Source organism: Limulus polyphemus, unplaced genomic scaffold, assembly GCF_000517525.1.
Source record: "Limulus polyphemus unplaced genomic scaffold, Limulus_polyphemus-2.1.2 Scaffold242, whole genome shotgun sequence".
Taxonomy (NCBI): domain Eukaryota; kingdom Metazoa; phylum Arthropoda; class Merostomata; order Xiphosura; family Limulidae; genus Limulus; species Limulus polyphemus.
The window spans coordinates 442,285-464,966 of NW_013665852.1; the positions used below are offsets into that span (position 1 = coordinate 442,285).

Below are 22,682 nucleotides of genomic sequence, written 5' to 3' on the forward strand. Positions count from 1 at the left end.
AATGCAATGATCATTAAACTGAAAAAGTGCAAAATAGTAGTTCAAGCATTAAATTATAGTGGCCCTGTAAATGTGGGCCATAAGCCCACAGGTTCACTAGTATATCTATAGAATAAATAGTAAAAGGATCTGGTTGCATCAAACCAAATGCAAATGAATCACTTATCTTGATTTATCAGTTAATAATTAGTAATTAATATATGGTAGATAAAACACCTTTATCTCTAAATATTATCTAATAAACTTTCTAATACAGAAAAAAAACATAAAAAAGTTAACACTATCTCAACACTTCTAAAAAAATGAGGATAATCCTATTCATAATAAAACTACTTTTATACTAGAACTCACTAAAAACTAATCAATACCTTGACTGAACAAGATCTTTGTTATTTGTCTGTCATTGTATTCATGGATCTTCAAGAACCTATCAATCCTTAATACATATTTAGTTATTTTCTTTCCATTATATAAATTACAACAGAAAAGTTGCTGGTTTCAACTCTTATCTTTCACCTCACGCTCCTCTTTTCCTAATATAAACAGGGAATCAAAACCTAAACTTAATCCAGTTTCAATGGAGTAACAGCAAAAGGTTATTTCAATCAAACAAGAAAACAGTATTATTTAAAACTTAAATGTCACCTGATTTTAATGCTGTGGCACTGATGTTTTCTACAAACAAGCAGAAAAAAAAAGTTAAATCAAAACTTAAACCTCACCTGGCCTCAGAGCTGAGAGAGTACAATGGTGTTCCAGCCAAACAAGCACAGTTTTACACATTTCTTCCAGATTTGTACTTGCAGTGGATAGGCTGCTGCTGTAAGAATTTAGCAGAGGTTCCATAATCATACTGAACTACACAGGGATTAAGGAAAAGCACGATGTGCTTATGAATAGATGATATTTACAAACAGACTTAAAACTGCATATATACATGTGTATGTGTATATCTATACATATATATATATATATATAATGATTGCAAAAAATAAACCTACAAACAAATATCATAATCTTTTATGTGAAATATTTTATTCTTATAGCAAAGTTTTTAAATAAAAAATCATTCAAAGTGAAGAGTATTTGTTTGATTGATTGTTTTTGCCTTAATGACACATTGCACTGTGGCTATCTGTGCCAAACAATAGACGTTTAAAACATCTGTTAACCCTATCGCCACGGGTATCCTTTATTGCTCATGACACAAGGTTTTAGTGTCTTACATCAAAATTTTATTAAACTATTTTTTTAATAATGTTATACGAATTAATATATCATAAAATCTTAGTTAATAATTCATATTTTAATAGTATACAAGTTTTAAGTTCTTAATTCTACAAGACAATATTTTAAAAAATCCTGAATGTTACCTAGTGTGACACATGGAACACATTATCTCTAGGTATGTTCTCTTCTCTATTTTATCTATCACCCCTCCAATAACCACGAAATTAAATGTAAATTACTCACCATAAAATCATCATTGCTCAGACAAATCATAATTTTCATAGCCTTCAATTTTGTTTGGTTACAGAGCTATCAATAGAAAATCAGATTTCTCTTACATTTAATTATATATTACCTATAACCAAAAGAAAGCCAAGCTTTTCATCTATCAAATGACGTATTGTAAAACATTGTGTTATGAACAGATAAGAATTAATATCACCTGTAGTACACGTTTGGTTTACACGGGAATGATAACAACTAGCTTGGATGAATTTGTAACGACTCTTGTCACATAATTAGAAAGCTAGTAAATTTTTTTGGGAGTTAGGGAAAATTGTCTACTTTTTGCATGTTGTTAGTCTATGTTCTTTGGTGCACTATTTAATTAAATTAAAATTATTAAGTGCATTACTACCATTAGTATAAAAAAGTAGAGTTATGTGACATCGACAATCAACAGCAAAAAAAAAAAAGATTGGGTAAGTACTTTATTTCTTGTTTTTCATGTTTATCCTTTATTTATTATTATCAAAGTAACTAAAATGTAAAAATAGGATCTCTTTAGGTTAGTTAAGATTAGATTGGGTAAAATAAATGATAATAAAAATGTTTCACGAGGCATGTACACGAGCAGCTTACTGGTAATTTACAACTTACAAGAGTGATTTACAACTTATAATGGTGCAGATAGTAGTTACACATAGTTCAAAGAGTAATAAAACAATAAATTTAATTATAAATAGACGTATACTGTTACGAGCTTAAAGCTACTTAGGATAGATGAAAAAAAAGAGCAATTTAGAGTTATTTAGATTTTTTGGTGGTTACGAGGTCGGTCAAATTGACCAACCTTGTATAGAGTTAGGGTAGAGAAAATTACATATAAAATAAAAAATCTAACTGAAAACAAACATTTGAAATGTATTTAGGGGGATTTTGAGATTACACAAATGAAATTTGAGATTTGTGAGATGAAGTATTTCTAATCTTAACATGAAAATCACTTTGCCCACGGACTATTCAAAACAAATACTCAATATATTCATGGACAAATCTTTATTTTAGTTTATTAAAATACTTGAAGATATACACACTATATTGAAAGTTAGAAGTGTTAAATCTATAAAGGCTTTAAATGAGTACAAAGAGGTCAAATGGTCAGTCAAATTGACTGAGAGAGAGTTAACAGAGAGTTAAGTGGAGCTAGTTAAAAGTGTACGAAATAAAATATAAAAAGAAAGTATTATTTGTATGTATTAAGTATTATTTTTAATAAAATTTAAAAACATAATTGACCTGGATAGTGTCATCACTACCTAATGACACTGTTCAATATCAATGGGCACCATGAATAAATACATGCCTAAAGTAGCGTTGCTGCTCAGAATTGTAGAGATTGCATGAAAATAAAATCTTAGCAACTATGACTCGAGTGTCACGCTGTTCACACATTGGTGGGTCATTCTCTTATACTAAAACTACGGACAAAGCACAGCCCTGCAAGGATTACTTCAATTCCTGTGCAAAATAGATGGCCAATCAGCAACAGTATGTTTTATTCAGGAAAAGCTTGTTGGGTTGTTCCTTATCCAAAACTGCTTGCCAACTGGTTTCACCATTAAGCCTGGACTTGATGGCAGGCTTGAAATCTAAGTAGGAAATAGGCAAGGTTGTACAGTCACAAGTGGAGGCCAATTTGGCTGCAGTGTCAACAAAACTTTCCCTCAAATAACAACAAAGCTAGGAATCCACAAAACTGGATAGATACATAAAGCAAGTGTACTGATCAGGTCCATTATATCTAATGTAGAAACATACATTTATAAATTAGCTAGTTTCTTAAGTAAGTTGTTACTTCCATTTAAAAAGACTGACTTTGCTGTCAAAGATTCCTTTGATTTCCTCCAAGAAACAAAATGTAATCAACATGTGCACATCATCAGTTTTAATATACAGTCTTATATACTAATATCCAACTTGCTGAAATAATCAAGTTATCTGGATATGAAGGTCAAAAGTAGGTATAGCAGACTGTTTATCTGAAGAAAAGCATAGACCATCATTGCTGTGAGCAGAAATGTATGTAAGTAGTCTTAGTTGACAAAAATATGATAAAGCTTCTTCCTACCAAATCTGTTTAAAAACAACCATGGCAAACACAAGGGTGGATATTTGAAACCAGAGACGATAACCTATATAAACAGAATCTTCTGAGAGATCTCCTCACCATGTTCAGGAATCACCATCAGGGGCAGTGAGGAAGAGGATGAAATATTACATTACTTTTCTTCAATTTTTATTAGGATGGAATTAAATACTGTAAAAATGTAGTTCTTTATACCCTAATAAATTTTTAGGTAAGAGAAAATGTTAAAACAACTCAATAAATACACATTTTTGTAGCAAATGAGCAGTCAACATTAAAATGATTTGAAATTTAATAGAGATGAAAGGAGAAAATGGTACATGTATTTAAATTCCCCAAAATACATAAAAACAAAACAAAAAGATTAGTTATTAAAAACTAAACACAAAGAGAACTTAATAAGACTTGATAATTTCTGTCCCAAAGTTGAATGATAATAAAAAAAGATACAATCCAAAACTTCCAGTTCTGGAGTGTTCGATGTCTCACGTAGTCTTCAAACATCTCTGACATTTTACTAGTTCGCTGACAAGGCACTGGTGCTCCACTGGGAGGCAGTTGGTTCTGGCATAAGCTACAAGACCAACAAGTGATAATAATTAACTGAAGTGCAGAAGTTATTCAAGCATCCAATCCTGAAACAAAAGACAGTAAGTGATGGAAGGTAGGAAGTTATGCACAAATCCAATGCTGATTTAAACTGCAAGACAAAGAAGTGACAGTAAGTGATTGAAGATAAGAGGTTATTCAGATATCTGATTCTGATATGAACCAAGAGACAAACAAATATCAATGGGAAATTGAAGGTAAGATGTTATTAAGGTATCCAATTCTGATATAAACTCCAACACCAAAAAGTGACAGTTAGAGATTAAAAGGTAAGATGTTATTCGTATATCTTATTTTGCTATAAGCTACATAACGAACAAGTTACAGTAAGTGACTGAAGGTAAAGGGTTATTCAGATATTTGATTTTTATATAAGCTGCAAGACAAACAAGTGACAGTAGATGATTGAAGGTAAGAGGTTATTCATGTATCTAATTCTTATATAAGCTATCAAATATCCAAATAGCCTCTTACCTTCAGTCACTTGTCTTGTAGCTTATATCAGAATTGGATACCTGAATAACCTCTTACCTTCAATCGCCTAATATTACTTCTTTGTCTTTTAATATATATCATAATCTGATACCTGAATTCCAATCTTACCTTCTGATTTCCTACTGTCACTTGTTTGTTTTCTAATTTATGTCAGAATCAGATATCTGAATAACCTCTTTCCTTTAGTCACTTACTGTTTTTTGCTTGTTTTATAGCTTATATAAGAATTGGATAACTAAATAACCTCTTACCTTCAATCATCTACTGTCACCTGCGTGTCTCTTAGTTTATATAAGATACATATACCTTACTTTCAATTACTTATTATCACTTGTTTGTCTTGTAGCATATATCAGAACCAGATATCTCAATAACCTCTTATCTTCATTCACCTACTGTCATCTGTTTGTATTGCAGTTTATATCAAAATCAGGTACCTAAATAACCTCTCACCTTTAACCACTTACTATCACTTCTATGTCTTGTAGCTTGTATCATAATCTTATACCTGAATGCCCTCTTACCTTTTAATTTTTTATTGTCACTTCTTTGTTTTGTAGTTTATATCAGAATCAGATATATGAATATCCTCATTCCTTCAATAACTTACTATCACCTGTTTGTCTTGTAGTTCATATCAAAATCAGATACCTGAATAACCTCTTATGTTCAGTCACTTATTGTCATTTGTTTTTCTCTCAGTTTATATCAGAACTGGATACATGTGTAACATCTTGCCTTCAGTCACTTACTTCATGTGTTTGCCTTGCAGTTTATATCAAAACTGGATATTTGAATAACCTTTTAACTTCAATCTCCTACTATCACCTGTTTGTCTTGTAGCTTATATCATAACTGGATATGCAAATAACCTCTTACATTCAAGTACTTACTGTCACATGTTTATCTTGTACCATATATCAGAATCAAATAGAAACAAATGACAATAGGAGATTGAAGGTTATTCAGGTATTGAATTCTGATACAATACAAATAAGTGAGAGCAGGAGATTGAAGTTAACAGGCTATTCAAGTACCCAAGTCTGATATAAACTGCAAGACAAACAAGTGAGAGTAGGAGATTAAAGGTAAGAGGTTATTCAGGTATTGAATTCTGATACAATACAAATAAGTGAGAGTAGGAGATTGAAGTTAACAGGCTATTCAAGTACCCAAGTCTGATATAAACAGCAAGACAAACAAGTGAGAGTAGGAGATTGAAGTTAACAGGCTATTCAAATACCCAAGTCTGATATAAACTGCAAGCCAAACAAGTGAGAGTAGGAGATTAAAGGTAAGAGGTTATTCAGGTATCTGATTCTGATATAAACTGCAAGACAAACAAGTGAGAGTAGGAGATTAAAGGTAAGAGGTTATTCAGGTATCTGATTCTGATATAAACTGCAAGACAAACAAGTGAGAGTAGGAGATTAAAGGTAAGAGGTTATTCAGGTATCTGATTCTGATATAAACTACAACTGATAGCAAGTCATCAAAGCTAAGAGACTGTAAATGCAGCAACAATCCATGAAATAGTTGAACATGCTAAAGACTGGCTCAATAATTATTCAATAACTAAACAATACAACCTTTGCCAATGTTTAATATAAGAAACACTATTACACATACAAAACACAATATTGAGTAAATTCCTTCCAATTTCAAAGATACAATAATACATAGCACATCTCCTTGTTAGTGGTTATATTTTTTGTAAAATACAGATACAAGAAAACTGCATAATCAACAATTCAGTAAAAATTGTCTTCCTGAGGTATCACTTGAACTAAGGAACCCAATAATGTGAATGACATGTAAGAACTGCAGCTCAAATCAATCAATGAAAGATATAGTACATATTATTTAAAAGCATTGTCCTTCTCAAATGTTTAAGTTTCTATTATGATAAGAATTATTATTAGACTTGGGCATATTATAAATTTAAATTAACTGTGTACTTTACAACAATACAGTACCATTATTTACCCTATACAAGCTTCACTGTAATCTTACAAAAAACCTGACACCAACATTACCAGATGACATTCCCTTTATGTGTCACCATAAAGAATAAAAAACAAAATCCCCAAACTCTGACTAGTAAAACAGTTGTATCAAATTATTACTTTTCTTCAAAATATGCTCTAAATATTGACAGATTCAATTTTAATTCTTCTAGCCTACTTACAATATTTAAACAGACCTGATTGTTTTATTTAGCTCTTGTATTTGTTCCTTCAACAACTCCACTTCCTCTTGCTGCTGCTGTCGCTCAGCTTTTAGGGTACAGATGTATTCACCAACTGCCAATCATAGAGTGATCAGAATCTAACCAGACTGTTTGAAAATATGTTACAGAACAATAACACTTGTAAGTTAACTCTCTCTCGCTATGGGCTTGATCAATCCAACCTAAATCTTGACCCCAAAGTGGGGAGGAGCTTAAGTTGGTTTGGTCATTGAGAACTTTTTCTGGATTTATTTTTAGATTTCTATTTATTTATAAATTTCCAGGCTATCTAGTTTTTTACCTTTTTCACAAATATGTAGAATTTTGCATTTTTTTAAAAATCAAATTTAGTGTTTAGTTCAATAAGGTGGGATGCATAGGTTGAGTCATTTTTTTTATTTCCATCTTCTAGAAAGTTCTTTTAGAAAGAAATAGAAGTCTAAAAAAAATCCAGAAAAAAAAAAGAGTTATAAATGACCAAACCAACTTAAGTTCCTTCCCACTTCTTACCCAACTTATCTCTAGGTGAATGTCAAGGTCACTTCCAGTTCTTTGTTTAAACATATATAAACCTGTTACAAAACATTTCAATCCGTACCTGATGATGCCTTCACCGGTGAAACCATGGTCGTGAATAAATGATGTATTTGTGAAACATACAATTGTCTCGTTTTTCCTCAACCTTGTAATTATGGACTTTCACCAAGTACCAATAGTTTCAAGTATCAATTATATATTTTGTACATCTTCACAAAATTTTGCAAGCTTTCAGTAAGTATTACATGTCTATTATAGACAAAAATTAAGGATTTTTAAGAAAATATTTTCACTAAAGATTTCTCCATAAATATATGCAGATCTGCCAACATTAAATTTTTAAAAATAGTAATCTTTATCAGGACAAGGGAAAATAGCAAAAACTGCAAACAGAAATGGTGTCGCTACTAATTATGTTTAATTCAATACTTACTAATTACAGCATACTACTGATTAGGAGCCCATAATTAGCACTCTTGGCTTTCTTTATGGAATCATCTGTAAATTATTGGAGAAACATGGCCTTTCTGCCATCTACATCTTCCTTATTAGCACTACTTCTAAGATGGAGTTTGACATTGATCCTCAAAAGTCTGTCCAGTTTTTGTGAGAAAACCTTCTCACAACCTGCACTGCTGTTTGGTATTACAAGTATAAACTTCATTACTTCAGAGATTTTTGCCCAATTCATCCTTCATTTTTACAATACTACACCAACACTTATCTGCTGGCTAACTGAGATCTACATCAATTGATGGATCAGTCTGGTATGTGAGAAATTGCTGCTGAAGACAATTCATTGTACTGGCCCATGATAAATACCTTGCAATGAATGGCTTGAATTTTACAACAAAGTACTCAACTAATTCCAATGAACAACTATTTCTGATAGATATGTCTGCTACTTCTACATGTTTCAAAGTTGTGTCCTAAAGTAGGGAACTTGGCCTTCATATATTCTAATGCAGTATCATAGTAATTTCTTACATCTTCACAGAAAGAGAGTGGACTTCCTTTGTCAAGCTTTGCATAACCAATTACCATGTTCTCATTTTTTAACTGAAGTTTTCTGTCTTTGAAATTCAAGTCCAAAATATTTGAATAATTCAAAATTGCATGTTGTATCACAAGTCTGCTTAACAAATCCTTGAATAAAGCAAACAAGATTCTCTGTAAGCAATGGATGAATGGGTCTTTGGACTGTAGTTTCAAATTTTCTGCTGCCAAATGAAGCAGGTGACATGGGCATCTCCAAATCAACATTTCAGGGTTAAGTTTCAAAAGATAACCTACAACTCCTTTTTTTCTATCATTTCACTTGTGTTGTAAACAGCTAATGATACACAATTTTCCTACTTTAGTAGTGTTGAGAAGTTTTCTGATGTCATTTTGTATCTTCATTAGCAACAGAGAAATCCCAAAAACAAATTGTACATCTTGCATAATTCATACCCTTTGAGGATGATACAATATCACTGAACTTTTTTGAATACTTATGCATAAACTTCTGCTCACTATAAACTTTTCTTTTCTTTGTTGGAGTCACTGGGGACAAAGCAGAACCACGCTTTTCCACCATTTTCCTCTTAAAAAATGATTAGTGCACTCTAGACACTTACTACTTACACACTATTTTAATAGACTGTTTTAAACATTTATAAGATTGAGATGTGAAGTAGAGAGTGGTGAATTATTTACAGAACATTATTAGTAGAAAAAAGGTCAGTGAAAAAATTACCGAATTTCACATAAAATAACACAACAATTTATATGGGCATAAAATGAAAAAGAAAAAAAAACTGAACAATTATACCTAAATCATAAGGGCTAGCAAGTCTAGAAATATACAATTCTCTGTACAGAAAACAATGTTATATAATACATCATTTGATAGATTAAAAATTTGGCTTTCTATTGCTATAAATAATACACAGAGAAAACTATTGACAATTTGTGAAAGAGATAATGTGACAGGTGGGCATGGCAAGAGGGGTCTCATTTTCTATTTTATGGCACTGTAACCAAATAAGATTGAAGACTATAAAAATTGTTGTAAGAACAATACTATAATGAGTAATATATATGTTAAATTCCATACTTCTTGGAGGGGTGGTAAATAAATTAGCGAAGAGGGGATACCTAGAGAGCAAATGTCACAATTCTCATACTAGAGTGAGATTGAGTTTTTTTTTAAATATTTCCTTATAAAATCAAGAACTTAAAACTTACAAAATATTAAAATTTAATTTATTAACTACATTTTTATGTTTATTCATATATACCTTGATAATAAAGTAGTTTAATTAAATTTTGAATGTAACTCGCTAAAAAGTCATGATGTGCACTTTGACCAATTTTTATCGAGAGGGTTACTGACATTTTTCTTGTCTCTTCTTACTAGGTAGCACCTTTAATTCACACACAACTCAGGTTTGGATCACTATGCACACAATTTTATCAGTCCTACACAGCTCTAAAACATGCTAGTTATAACACAACATAAAATACACAAGAATATGTTCAAAACATTTCATACACCTCTAAAACATGCTTGTTATAACACAAAATGAAATATAAAGATGCATTTATATGTTCAAAACATTCCTTCACAGCTCTAAACATGCTAGTTATAACACAACATGAAATGTACAGATGCACTTATATGTTCAAAACATTCCCAAACAGCTCTAACCATGCTAATTAAAACACAAAATAAAATATAAAGAAACACGAATATGTTCATAACATCCCTACACAGCACTAAAACATGATGTAAAATAGAAAAATACATATACACAAAATTTTTAGTTTTATGATGCATAACTTGAAACTATAAGATATATGACCATACTTATAACATTTCTAAACAGCTCTACAATATGACAGTTAAAACACAACATGGAATATACAGATGCATGATCATTTTTATAATATTACTATGTACCTCTCTGATCTAATGATTATCAAATAACATGAAGTATTAATACATAAACACGATCATAACATTTCTGCAGAGTCTGTGGCCTGTTTTACCGATATGAAATGTAGTATGTGGTAAATTTATTTTACCAACATAACATTTCTGCAGTCTGTGGTCTGTTTTACCAACATGAAAATTAATATTTTTGATAGATACTCTCCTCCGTACACAGACATCTAATACTTCTTGAAGTCATGCATTTCTGCCTGAGAAACTTGTATGCCACTAGCCTTGTAAATAGTTCTGCCTAAAATCAGTATATCCACGTGAATACAACTTGTGCAAATCCTCCCTCTACATTCATGAGCAAAAATTGTCATTCTTTGACAAGGCAGTAAAGGTGTACTGGGAATGTGGGGAGGATGGGTGGGATCATGTATGGAGATGAGTATCTATCAGAAATACATTTTTAGATAAGAAAAATGTTTATTCCTGAAACGATTACTCACCTTTGTATACAGATAGCCAAAATCTCACTTTGAGATGGTGGATAGACCAGTGAAAAGATTACCTAGATGAGTTTCCTTCTGAAAGCATCTGATGGCACGGGCTCCATAAGGGCACACTCAAAGGAGACAGCATCTCATCTCATCCAAGATATATTCTTTACCCATGTATAGGAAGAAAAGAGGCTAAAAGTTCAAATGTATCACAAGAATGGGCAGAAAAGGTACACAACCATCTGACTACTCATATACAACCCATCAGATGTGTGTAGTGAGGTTGTGACTCGTTCAGACCATACCTTGTGTGCTCACCTTCTCTACCATCAGACTCAACAGGTCAAAACCAGTTGTGGGAAAAAGGCACTTAAGATAAGTATCCTGCACATCTCCTCAACTGTTGGTCACTAGGGGCCCCATTCCAGATGAGGGAGAAGGGCATTGTATCAGAATATGTCATTATGGATAATTATAAAAAACTTGACCATCAGACTCTATGGGACCTTTGCCTCCTGAGGGAGTAGGGTGTGAGAGTGACATATCACAGTTACATATGGATTAGTTTCATCTACTCTACCATCAGATTCCTAGGGTTCATGTAACTGCAAGAGTAGGATACAGTCATACATATACATAAGTCCACTAGAAGATTGTGATGTATCAAGTTTATATTGGGTGAACTGTACTACACTCTGGAAACATCTTAGCTCACTTCTCACTGCAAATGGATCCTTTGTTCTCTAGCCCCGGTGGTTAGGTTCCAATCTATGAGGATTCTCCATGGTCCACCATCCCAGCAGCTGGGAGCTGGTAAGTGGCAAGGGTCTCCAATGCTCCACTCAAAAAAAGGGAGAATTTGTACATGAGGGACCCAAAGAATGTGCCTAGATCTTCATTTGTCTCTCTGTTAGAAAAGGTCTTTTTACTGGAAAAAGTGCAATGGGTGACTGCAAAACCCTATTTTTAACTCTCCCAACACAGGGTCGATCAATTTGACTGAGTCACGACCTTTTGTACTCGTTTATATAAATTTAATACTTATAACTCTCAATATATTGGGTATATCTTCACGAAATTTGGCAGTCTTTCAGTTAATGTTACAAAAAGTCATTTCTTAGTGAAGTATTTTTAATAAAATAAGATAAAGATTTGCCCATGAATATATTGAGTATTTATTTTGAATAGACTGTGTGCAAAGTAATTTTTTGTTAAAATTAAAAGTACTTTTTGTCATCTCAAAAAAATCACAAATTTCCTTTGTGTAATCCCTAAAACCTCCTAAACGCATTTCAAATGTTGTTTTTTTTCTGAAAAACTATAGTTTATCTGCTAATTTCTCTACCCTATCTCAAAACGGGATCGGTCAATTCAACTGACCTCGTAACCACCAAAAAAAAACGAAATCGAAATATACCTAAATTAACCTTTTTTTCTTTCTAGAATGACTTCAAATTGTAACATGAAACTACAATCGTTATCCAAGTAGCTCTACGTTCTTAACATTATACATCTATTTATAATTAAATTTTATTGTTTTATTGCCCTTTGAACCATGTCCAACTACTATCCGCACCATTATAAGTTGTAAATCACTTGGGAATGTGCAGCTGACATTAGACTATTGAACTACATTACCTATGAGCTGCTCGCATGTGTGCCTCGTGAACCATTTTAATTATATCATTATCATTACTTATTTTACCCAATCTAGTCTTAAATAGCATAAAAAGATCCAAATTTTTAATTTTAATTATTTTTACAATAATAAATAAAGAATAAATATGAAAAACAAGAAATAAAGTACTTACCCAATCTTCTGATTTTTTATAGTAATTATAGTAATGCACTTAACAATTTTTTTAAAATTAAATAAAGCACCAAAACACAAAGGCCAATAACTTGCAAATTGTAGACAAATTCAATAACCTCTCAATATTTTCCTGGCTTTCTAACTATGCAACAAGAGCCATTACAAATTCATTCAAACTAGTATTTAACTTTCCCATGGGAACGATGTTGCTACTCTGAGTGAAACTGATGATTATCTGTTCAGAACACAATGTTATACAATACGTCACTTGATAGATGAAAATCTTGACTTTATATTGGTTATACATAATATATAATGAAATGTAAGCGAGAACTATCAACGAATTGTGAAAGAGAGTATGTGATAGGTGGGTGTGGCAGGAGGGGTCTGATTTTCTATTTGACAGTTATAGCCTTCAAACAAAATTAAAGGCTATAAAAAATATGGTTTGTTTGAGCAATAACTATTTTTATAGTGAGTATTTTATGTTTAATTTCGTATATTTTCAAGGATTGATGGATAAAACAGGGATGATGACATTCTCAGACAACATTAAATCTTAGGCAGGAAGGAAGAGTTGGGTTAAGAAGAAGGTAGAAGCATCAAAAAAGAGTATGGGAGGAGTCTCTGGTATAGATGTTGGATCAACAATAATCACAGGCAAGAAGGAAAAGGAAACAAGCTTTGAAAGAGAAGTGATACAAAGTAAGTGGCAAAAGGCTCAAAAGGGTGAGTGAGAGTGTGACAGACATTCAACTCCCAGTCAAACAAGGAAGTTGGAAAAGGCAGTCTGTGCAGTAGGAAAGAACAGAAAAAGGTAGTAAGGACAGGTGAAGGGAAAATACTGCAGTATCAAGAAAGGCAGAATGTGGTGGATAGAGCCACACAGTACCCCTCAATAGTAGAAACAGTAAAGTCACGATCAGAGATCCAAGTGAAGAAACAGATGAGGTGTTGTGAGGTAGATCAAACAAGTGGCTAATAATGAAGGAGAGGCCAATGGTGATAGGTTTGCCATTTCTGCTATTACACAAAAGTGGAAGATTGACAGGAATGTGAGAGAAAGAAGGCTACAACTTTAGAAAGTTCAACTCAAGAGGCAATGAACTGGACAGATCTCATATGTGAAGGTGAAAGGATGTCACATCGTGATCGAAGAGTGACGGGTGTGATTATACCAGAACAAATGGAATAGTGCAAAGTGGAAGAGGGGGATTAATTGAGAGAAGACATAGCAGTGGAAACCAAAGTTGAGCAACCAGTATGGGGCTACCAACAGTACTCTGCATGAAGTGTCCCAAACCAGAGCAAGAACAAAGGGGAAAAGGTAGAGAGGAGGATAGGCATAGAGGAAGAGATGAAACCAGTCCTGACTGAGAAGCAACTACAGACATGGCTGATGGATGAGGAACAGAAGACCAGAAAAAAAAGATGTTTGGTATTGAAAACACAGGCAAATGCATCTATTACAGGGGTACCAAGTTGCAAATAGATCCAATGGAAGATGTGAGGGTGATGGAACCATTCTGTGGGTAGGACACAGTCCTGTCAAGAAAGATAATCCACTACAATGTTCAGAGCACCTGGAACATGGCAGGCAATTAAGCTCACCCAATTGGAATGGGTCAGTGAAATATGTCTACAAATGTGCAAACTGGAAAAGAAAGATTCCCACAGGTCCCAAACTGACCAAATGGCCACTAGTAGTTACGTCAACAGATGAATTGAACAGAAGAAGGACAGGAGTAAGTGAAAGGTCAGAATACTGGAACAGAATAGGGAGGAGAGGGGTTGGGGCAAAGAAAAGGTGTAAAAAAGCAGTGATTGAGACAAATGCAAGACTAAGGAAAAAGGTTTATGGCATGCAGCATCAGCCCATGATTAAAGAGAATCAAGGAATCCACCAAAGAGAAAGGGGGCAAAATGAAGGTCTTGGAGGAAGGTAATCAGACTTGGGAGAGAAGAATATCCCTTCCCAAGACATCCCAACAACAAAGGAACAAAGTGAGATGATAAAGGAAATAGGAGTCAGTCAGGCAAGAGGGATGAGATGTGAGGCTAAATGAATGAAGTTGATAAGGAAAGGAGTTGGCATGGATGGATATATCAGGGGAGGGGGTTAAAAATAAAGAAATTGCAAGGAGAAAGGGAAGCATAATAAGGTATGAAAGAACAGAGAAAGAATAGAAAAGATATGTAATGAGGTTCTGGAAATCTTCAGCTTCAATATCAAAGGCAGGGGAAGGGACAGAAGTAGAGGGTCCGCCAGCATCATGGATCCCACCACACACTGGACAATGGCTGTTACATCTTTCACAGACAAAGGACATCCAGAATTGCTGACACTTTAATCTGTATGAATGGTATTCCTTTCTGTACATGTCACAAAGTGTTACTGAGTTACATTCAAAATTTAATTAAACCACCTTATTATCAGTGTATTTTTAATTAATTCAGCATTATCAGGTATATTATCATTCAAAGTCTTATATTATTCAAGTTCTTATTCCTTTATTTCAAAAGAAACTGCTAAACAATAATAAAAACATGAAGTGTAAGCAGCTATAGCAACTGAATTTTAGACTTGATATATACAAGAAAGGACTACTGTTTTTCATGCTGGCAATGAATTACATGTACATAGAATTTATTTACCAGTAACTTGATACACATTCCTAGAATTGGCCTCTAAAGAAAACTGTTGTATAAATTCCCAAGTTCAAGCTACACCATAGCCACTTGCAATGTAGATGCTGTGTTACTAAGTGACAGTTTTAAGTTGAAGGGCATGCTTATAACCAATAGAAAGAGCAGATTTTACTCTTGAAGGTCGTTAATGTAACAGGAATCATGCATTTATACATGTATTTTCAAACAGGATGAAATGAAGATAAGTTCATTGTTCAGAGCAGAGTCCATAGCATTTGTCAATTTTTTCTTGCCTTATACGTATTAATTTGATAGACAGTTAGTTTGCATTTACATTTTACTTTTATATTTTAGTTAATCATGTATTATTTGTGTTTTAAAATTTATATCTGAAAGTTGGTTTAATAATTATCTAAGTCATTATATACTTTGAATAGCTAAAACAGCTTTAACAAACTTACGAGAGCAAGAAATAATATGCCAGGGGGATAAACAGTCTTGCAGAAGTTAATTTTATATTGCTCGCAGGCACTTGTTGATGTGTGCTAACATAAATAATCAAAGATAAAGAGCAGGAGAGAAAATTAAAACATTAAAAATAAACTGTACATGAAAAGATAAAGATGTAGAATTACTCATGTGATGCGAAGAAGATATTTTTAGATGATTCAAGAAATATCTATTTCTTAATTTTAAACATTTCATTGCACTGGGCATTGATGATAATATCTAGAGTTAGTTATGTTGTAGCACAACTGGCAAATAAAATATAAACACTTAAAAAAATTTTGATATTCATTTAGAAGGTTCAAAAGATTATGCAAGTGAAATGTAAAAACTGTAAAATAAAATTAGTATTTTCATACTTAATATGAAAATCACTTTGCAGGTGAACTACTCAGAGTCTGAGTGCAAATAACTACATTGAATAATGAATTTTTATTAGAAAAAGTAGAAAAATCAAAATTAGATATTATATTTTTTGGAAACAACATACTTTTAGGAAAGTTCTTGTCAAATTTCAAACAATTTGGATTGGATGAGGATATCGTCTTCACCTCAAGTCCTAGACTGAACCTAACATTCAACTCCAGAACTCACAGGGTAGCCTAATACCAGGAATCTGGGAATGTGTCACCCTGAATGCGAATGAAGTCCATCACATGCACTCAACCCCCTGCGACCATGAAACCAGCCCGAAATGACCCAAGGTAAGTAACAGCCTCGTCATCCAACGAGGGAAAACTCAGGATGGAAGTGGAAACAAGACACATAGACCTTCTGCAACCCACACCACAGATGAAAAGTCGAGAGGGGAAGATGGACAACCTGAAACCTGTGTGAGGACTTATGTGATTGGTTCACTCGATCTCTAAAATTTCACTCGCTGGGTACCGACTTTCATTTGAAGGTAGGAGGAGAACACCCAATTGGAGGGGAGAATTGCATTTGGGCATATCAACTCCATGAATTAGTTTCCCATCCGGAGGATCTTGTAACTCCCTTTACACCAGCAGAATACCACCCCCCTACTCTGAACTGAATGGTTACAGCCATCTTTGTGGAACGCATCCAACAGGTTGCCTCCAAGGTCAACCACCCCAGTGGCTTGGAACTGGTAAGTGGTAAGGACTCCTGTACTCCACTGGAAGAAAGGGGAAAAAGTACAGTGGAGATTCTGGAGGGACTACAACACCTGAGATAGTGAAATGGGTGATCATGAAACCCTATTTTTAAAAGCAAACCACACTGATTTATTCAACCTAGACATGGCAGGGATGGGCAGCAGACAGAGGTTCAAATAGAGGTAAAGTGAGGTCATGAAGGGCCACATTAATGTCCCAGTATAAGAATGACAGATGCCTTAATGGCCGACAGAGCCAGAAGGAATGGATCAACATGGAAAGAACAGGAAGCAAAGACCCTGTGGAAATGGGAAAAATGGAAGGTATAAGATAATGCCACCCAAAACACCAAAATCGAGGAGACCAAAGAACACCTCACAATGAGCCACATGAGAAGCTCTGAGATACAGGCAACCATTGGGAGGGAAGCCCAGAAAACCCAGAGTCAATGCCCAGAAGCAATAAATGCTCCATTTCGGTTGATAGATGGCCAAAAAAGAAAGCCAAATAGAACAGGCTAAATGTGAAGCTACTCTGCAAGAGAAACTGGAACTCCTATAAAAAAAAAAGACTTATCAAAAGCCAAACGTGAAGATGGAGGACAAATGTCATGGGATATTACACTGGTGACCGAGGTTCATGGAGCAGGCCAGAACATAAGGGAAGAGGAAGGGGAAGGAACACCTGCAGTTGGAGCAACCGAGAGATCCAAGGTTGAACAGGCCAGTAAGAAGCAATCAGAAGGACTGTGCATGGAGTGGAATGGATGAGGGATACCATCCAATGAAGTAATCGGATGGTAGGGTAAAAATAAAGGAACAGATGAGACCAATCCTGGTTGAAGGCATCAACAGCCAAGGCTCAAGGATGGGGAACTGGGGACCAAATCCAAGATAATTTGTGATCGAGGGCAGTGGCAAAGGCATCAGTATGGAAGTAAAGGCTTCGCCAATTTGACCAACCAGTCCACCCATGTAGCTTCAGCCAGGAGCTGACGAGTGTGACAGGTCAATTCCTGTTTGAAATGAGCAAGAAGCCAGTCGTCGATATAAACATGGAAGTGCAACCACAAGTGAAACCCCCCCCCCCCCCCAATGGACAAACTGAGGATATGGACATGAACGCTCCAACACAGGAATGTGTAGGTAAGCATTGGAAATGTCCACCTTGGTCATCCAAAGAAAAGACCTGAAAAATATGCCTACCAAAGAGTAAGGTATGTCTCCATTGTAAAGCGAGGAGTGCAAGCATACTAATTGAAATGGTATAAATCAATGACAGTCTTGGGAAGCACAAAAAAGTGGAAGTAAAACCCCTGTGAACCTGGTGGAGCTAGTTCTATAGTCTGTTGTGTGAGGAGGTCCTGAACTGCCTCTGACAGATGCTGGCATGTCGAGGGATCCCGAGGAGAAGGGAAGGTAATGGGAACACTGGATAATAGAGGAAGGGTGAGAAAAGGGATAACGTATACCTCCGAGAGCACTCTGTGAACCCAGACATTGGCAAGAAAATGTCCCCACCAATGAATGAAATTAAACAAATGAATCCTCACTGGGCCCAAACTGACCACGTAGTCATTGGCACAGCTGTTGGCACATCGTGTATCATCAAGTAAGTCAGCGAACTGTTGCACTGCGGGAGGGTGGGACAGGAAGAGGTTTGGTAGGGGAAGGTCGGGAGGACAGGAAGCATAAAATGTTGATTGGCAGAGGCCACCCATGACTCCAAAACTCAGGAACCTAGTCAAACATATAATACCACAAAAATGGCACTATGTGGAGGATAGAGAAGATTTCAGCAGAAAAACCCTTAGCGTACCTGTGAATAGCCTCTGACAGATGGTGAATGGAATGAAGGAAAGGTACCTTAACAGGGTCATGAGGGTGAGACGAAGGCAAGAAAATTTGGCTTGGGTAAGATGGACAGGGTAACGTCCTCCCCCAGGTGAGAAGCAAATCAGTCCGTGTGAACCCTAATATCAGGGAAGAGGGGAAAGATTACATAAATAGGGCTGAGAAGTTGTTTCATGTAAGAGGGAAGGTCTAGGGTCATAGGAAACAGGTGTAAGAGACAAAACATCCGAAAAGTCCAATGACGGTAGTGAACAGGAAGGCGCGGCAAACTTTGGGAGGGGGGACAAATAAAATTGTCCTCAGCCTGGTCCAGCTGAAAATGCTCAGGAGGAAGTGGGGCAGAAATAGGTAAGAGAAGTTGGCTCATATACCACTCAATCTACCAGCAAATGAGCAATGATATATCCCCTGACAACTGGCCTGCACCCATGGCTGAAAATACGGCATCAGACACTGGCAAAGTACCCAAAGTGATGACTGTAACTTCAGAATTCATAAGCAGGAAAAAGTGGCAAACACAAGTTAGTAATGCTTTAATAAAAATATTAACTCCACAAATGTGAAGTATAGTAAACACAGTTAAGAAAAATATGAAAAATGAAAAAATAAACCATTTCAAGAAGACTTGTGGCATGCATTTCTGAAAAAGTTTGCATACAGAGGTAATCTTGTGAAAGTAGAGAGAGTACCTTATTAGAAGTCTGTTTCACCAACATAAACAACAGATATATGAGCATATTCATCACCTTTTTTTACAGTCTGTCTTACCAACATGAAATATAGATATATTCACATTCATGACATTTCTGCAGTTTTTTACCAACAATGATATATCCCCTGACAACTGGCCTGCACCCATGGCTGAAAATACGGCATCAGACACTGGCAAAGTACCCAAAGTGTGTGTGTGTGTGTGTGTGTGAAGACATTCAACTAAAATTAACAAAATACACTAAAATATTATAGATTTTAAACAAAACTAATTTTAGTTTAACACCCATACCTTTCTGTAGCATTACAGCTTTGCTGACTTTAGAGTTTGGGTGTTGACTTATAGAGGGCAAGAGATGTCGTAAAGCATCAAAACCATTCTAGATGGAGTTAAAAACATCAGTTAAACTGAGAAAATATTATCATTAATAGATTAGTCAACAGACTTGTTTGTGTTACCACGTTCAACTCAGATCTATAAGAACTAGAAAAGAATATCAAAGCAAATTTTACGTAGTTACTTATTTGATTGTTATAACATGTAATCAGTTACACTTCTATAACAAATTAAAAAATCAAATGTCAAGTGTTTAAAAGTTTATATTTTTTTAAATATTGTAATATACATGTTACTTTTATACTGTTTTATTATTTTACAGCAACCACCTAAATAAAGACAATGAACATAATTCAAGATACAGCCTTTCTAACAATAAAAACAGGTACATGTTAAACTTTTTTCACAAATGGATATAGTAAAATATGATACAAAAACATGCCAATAAGCTATGCCACATGCCATTTCTTACTCTAGATCTATATCATACACTGTCTGTTGGTCTTAAATCCAGGTTACCTCTTGCAGAAAGTAATGTGTGGTCATCATTATTCCATGTATTATCATTTAGCCCAACACCACATACATATGTGCTATCTTTTGATGTGCTACCATTTCATGTGCCATCTCTTAGCCCTATGCCACATACTCTCTTTTGTATTAAGTCAATAGTTGTTTCTCAGTCCTTTGTGATGTGTCATTTCTCAGCCATATGCCACATACTCTCTTGTAGTAAGTCAACCGTTTCTCAGTGCCATCTCTCAGCTCTATGCCACATACTTTCTCATGTAGTAAGTACATTATTATTTTATCACCTTGCATAGTGTCTCATATAATTTTTTGGTTATATGCCAAATTTTTTAATTTAGCCCTAAGTTAATGCTTACTCAGGTGCCATCTATTATGTAAAGTATTATGCCGAATCTTAGCCCTGTATCATGTCAAAATGTTGTGTGTATGGATGATTTTCCAGAGTACTATATAAACTGTAGTTGGTGAAAGGATTTTTGCAAATATTTGGTACAGATGAATCCAAGAGAATGTTTAACTAAAGTAGATTTATGTATCTTAATCAGTGGGAAACATCACAACAAAATGTTCCAAATAATTCTCATATTTGGCCTACTCATCCTTTTCTGAATCCCAAGATAATGTTGGCTTTAAATAACAATCACTGAAATTAGCAAATTAATTTTTAATCTGTTAATTTACACATAAATCCTTGAGTAAAGGAAATAGTAACCATTTCTTTAGATTCTGTATTAACTTTAGCAATGAAGCACATTATCAGTCACAGATCAATCTCCTCACATTTATACTCTACCTACTTGCTCAATATCATTACAATATTGATGTGCTCACCTTCATACTGTATCTTTTTGCTCAATATCTTTACTATATTAACATGTTTAAACTTACACCACTTTTCCTTCATCATCATCACTAACATATCACCTTGCTTCTTATAACATAACCCTTCCTTGATCATTTTCACTTATATATCAACTTCCTTACCTCTACACCACCCAACTTTGATTCTTGTCACTAACATATCATATTGCTTATGTTTACACTACTTCTTCTTAATCGTTATCACTAGCATCTTGATTTCCTTACCTTTACATAATGCCTCCTTGATGATTATTAACATACCGATTCGCTTCCATTTACACTACCCCTCCTTCACCATTATCACTAACATATTAACTTGCTTACCTTTACACAACTCTTCTACCATATCTAACTTGCTTGCCTTTACATAACCGGTCCTTTATCATTATCACTAAGATATCAACATCCTTACATATACAATAGCCCTGCTTGGTCATCATAACTAACATATCAACTTAATTCCCTTTACATAACCCCTCCTTAATCAATATCCCAAAAATATCCATTTGCTTACCTTCACAAAACCCCTGCTTGATCATTATCACTAACATATCAGCTTGCTTACCTTTACATAACTGCTCCTTGATCAATATTATTAAGATGTTGACTTGCTTATTATTACAGAACCCCTCCTTGATTATTATAACTAACATATTAACTTAATTACCTTTATATAACCCCTTCTTAATCATTATCACTAACATATCAATTTCTTTACATTTACACTAGCCCTCCTTGATCATTATAACTAACATATCAACTTAATTACCTTTAACTCCTTCTGTACAGGCTCAGTCCCTGGAACCGACCTCGTAACCATTTTGTGCTTGTTATAGTTTTCAAGCTATAACTTTTAAATTAGTAAGCTTATGTTAATGAAATTTGGCAAATTAGAAAATAAATACATATTATGCCTTTTTCATTCTAGAATGACTACAGATTATAACCTGAAAACATAAATGGTTAGACTAAATAGCTTAAATCTCATAATATTATACATTTATATATATTTATTATTTTCAGTATATTGATCTTTCAGCCGTACCTGGCTAACAATACAGAAGTTACAGTGATGTGGTGCACAGGCACTCATGTTACCATATTTAATAATATAAAACTGACCTTTAGTCTTTACAAAGTGACCTGTCTTGGCTGTGTTTTAGTAGACTAGTATTTTGTAAAATACAGTCACATTTCAATTATTATACATTATATATGTATATAGATTATTGCTATTTAGAAATACGTTCTTAAACTTATTTTTCTTAAAACATAGAACACTAAATAAAGAAGTAGAGCAAACAATTATCTCTTCTAGTTATGACCTTGGTACTCAGCTGCTGCTTGACATAGGTTGCCAAGCCTTTTAAAATTTTGCACATGGAGGATATGAAACATTTTTTTTTTTTTTTT

The 22,682-nt window shown here is 34.3% G+C and overlaps 1 protein-coding gene across 4 annotated transcripts in view; it reads right to left on the bottom strand.

Moving 5' to 3' along the window:
• The window catches only part of LOC106478697 (carbohydrate-responsive element-binding protein-like), a 123,819-nt gene that overhangs the window by 12,758 nt on the left and 88,379 nt on the right, over window positions 1-22,682 (bottom strand). For 3 of the 4 annotated variants that reach the window (XM_022382353.1, XM_022382352.1, XM_013939259.2), the window contains exons 14-17: window positions 19,833-19,920; window positions 6,906-7,005; window positions 4,049-4,172; window positions 723-858 (exon numbers count right to left, since the gene is read on the bottom strand). In XM_022382353.1, coding sequence (XP_022238061.1) covers window positions 723-858; window positions 4,049-4,172; window positions 6,906-7,005; window positions 19,833-19,920 — 448 coding nt within the window. Of the gene's footprint in view, window positions 1-722; window positions 859-4,048; window positions 4,173-6,905; window positions 7,006-19,832; window positions 19,921-22,682 lie in introns of those variants that run through there. The other variant, XM_022382354.1, reaches the window with a different exon arrangement.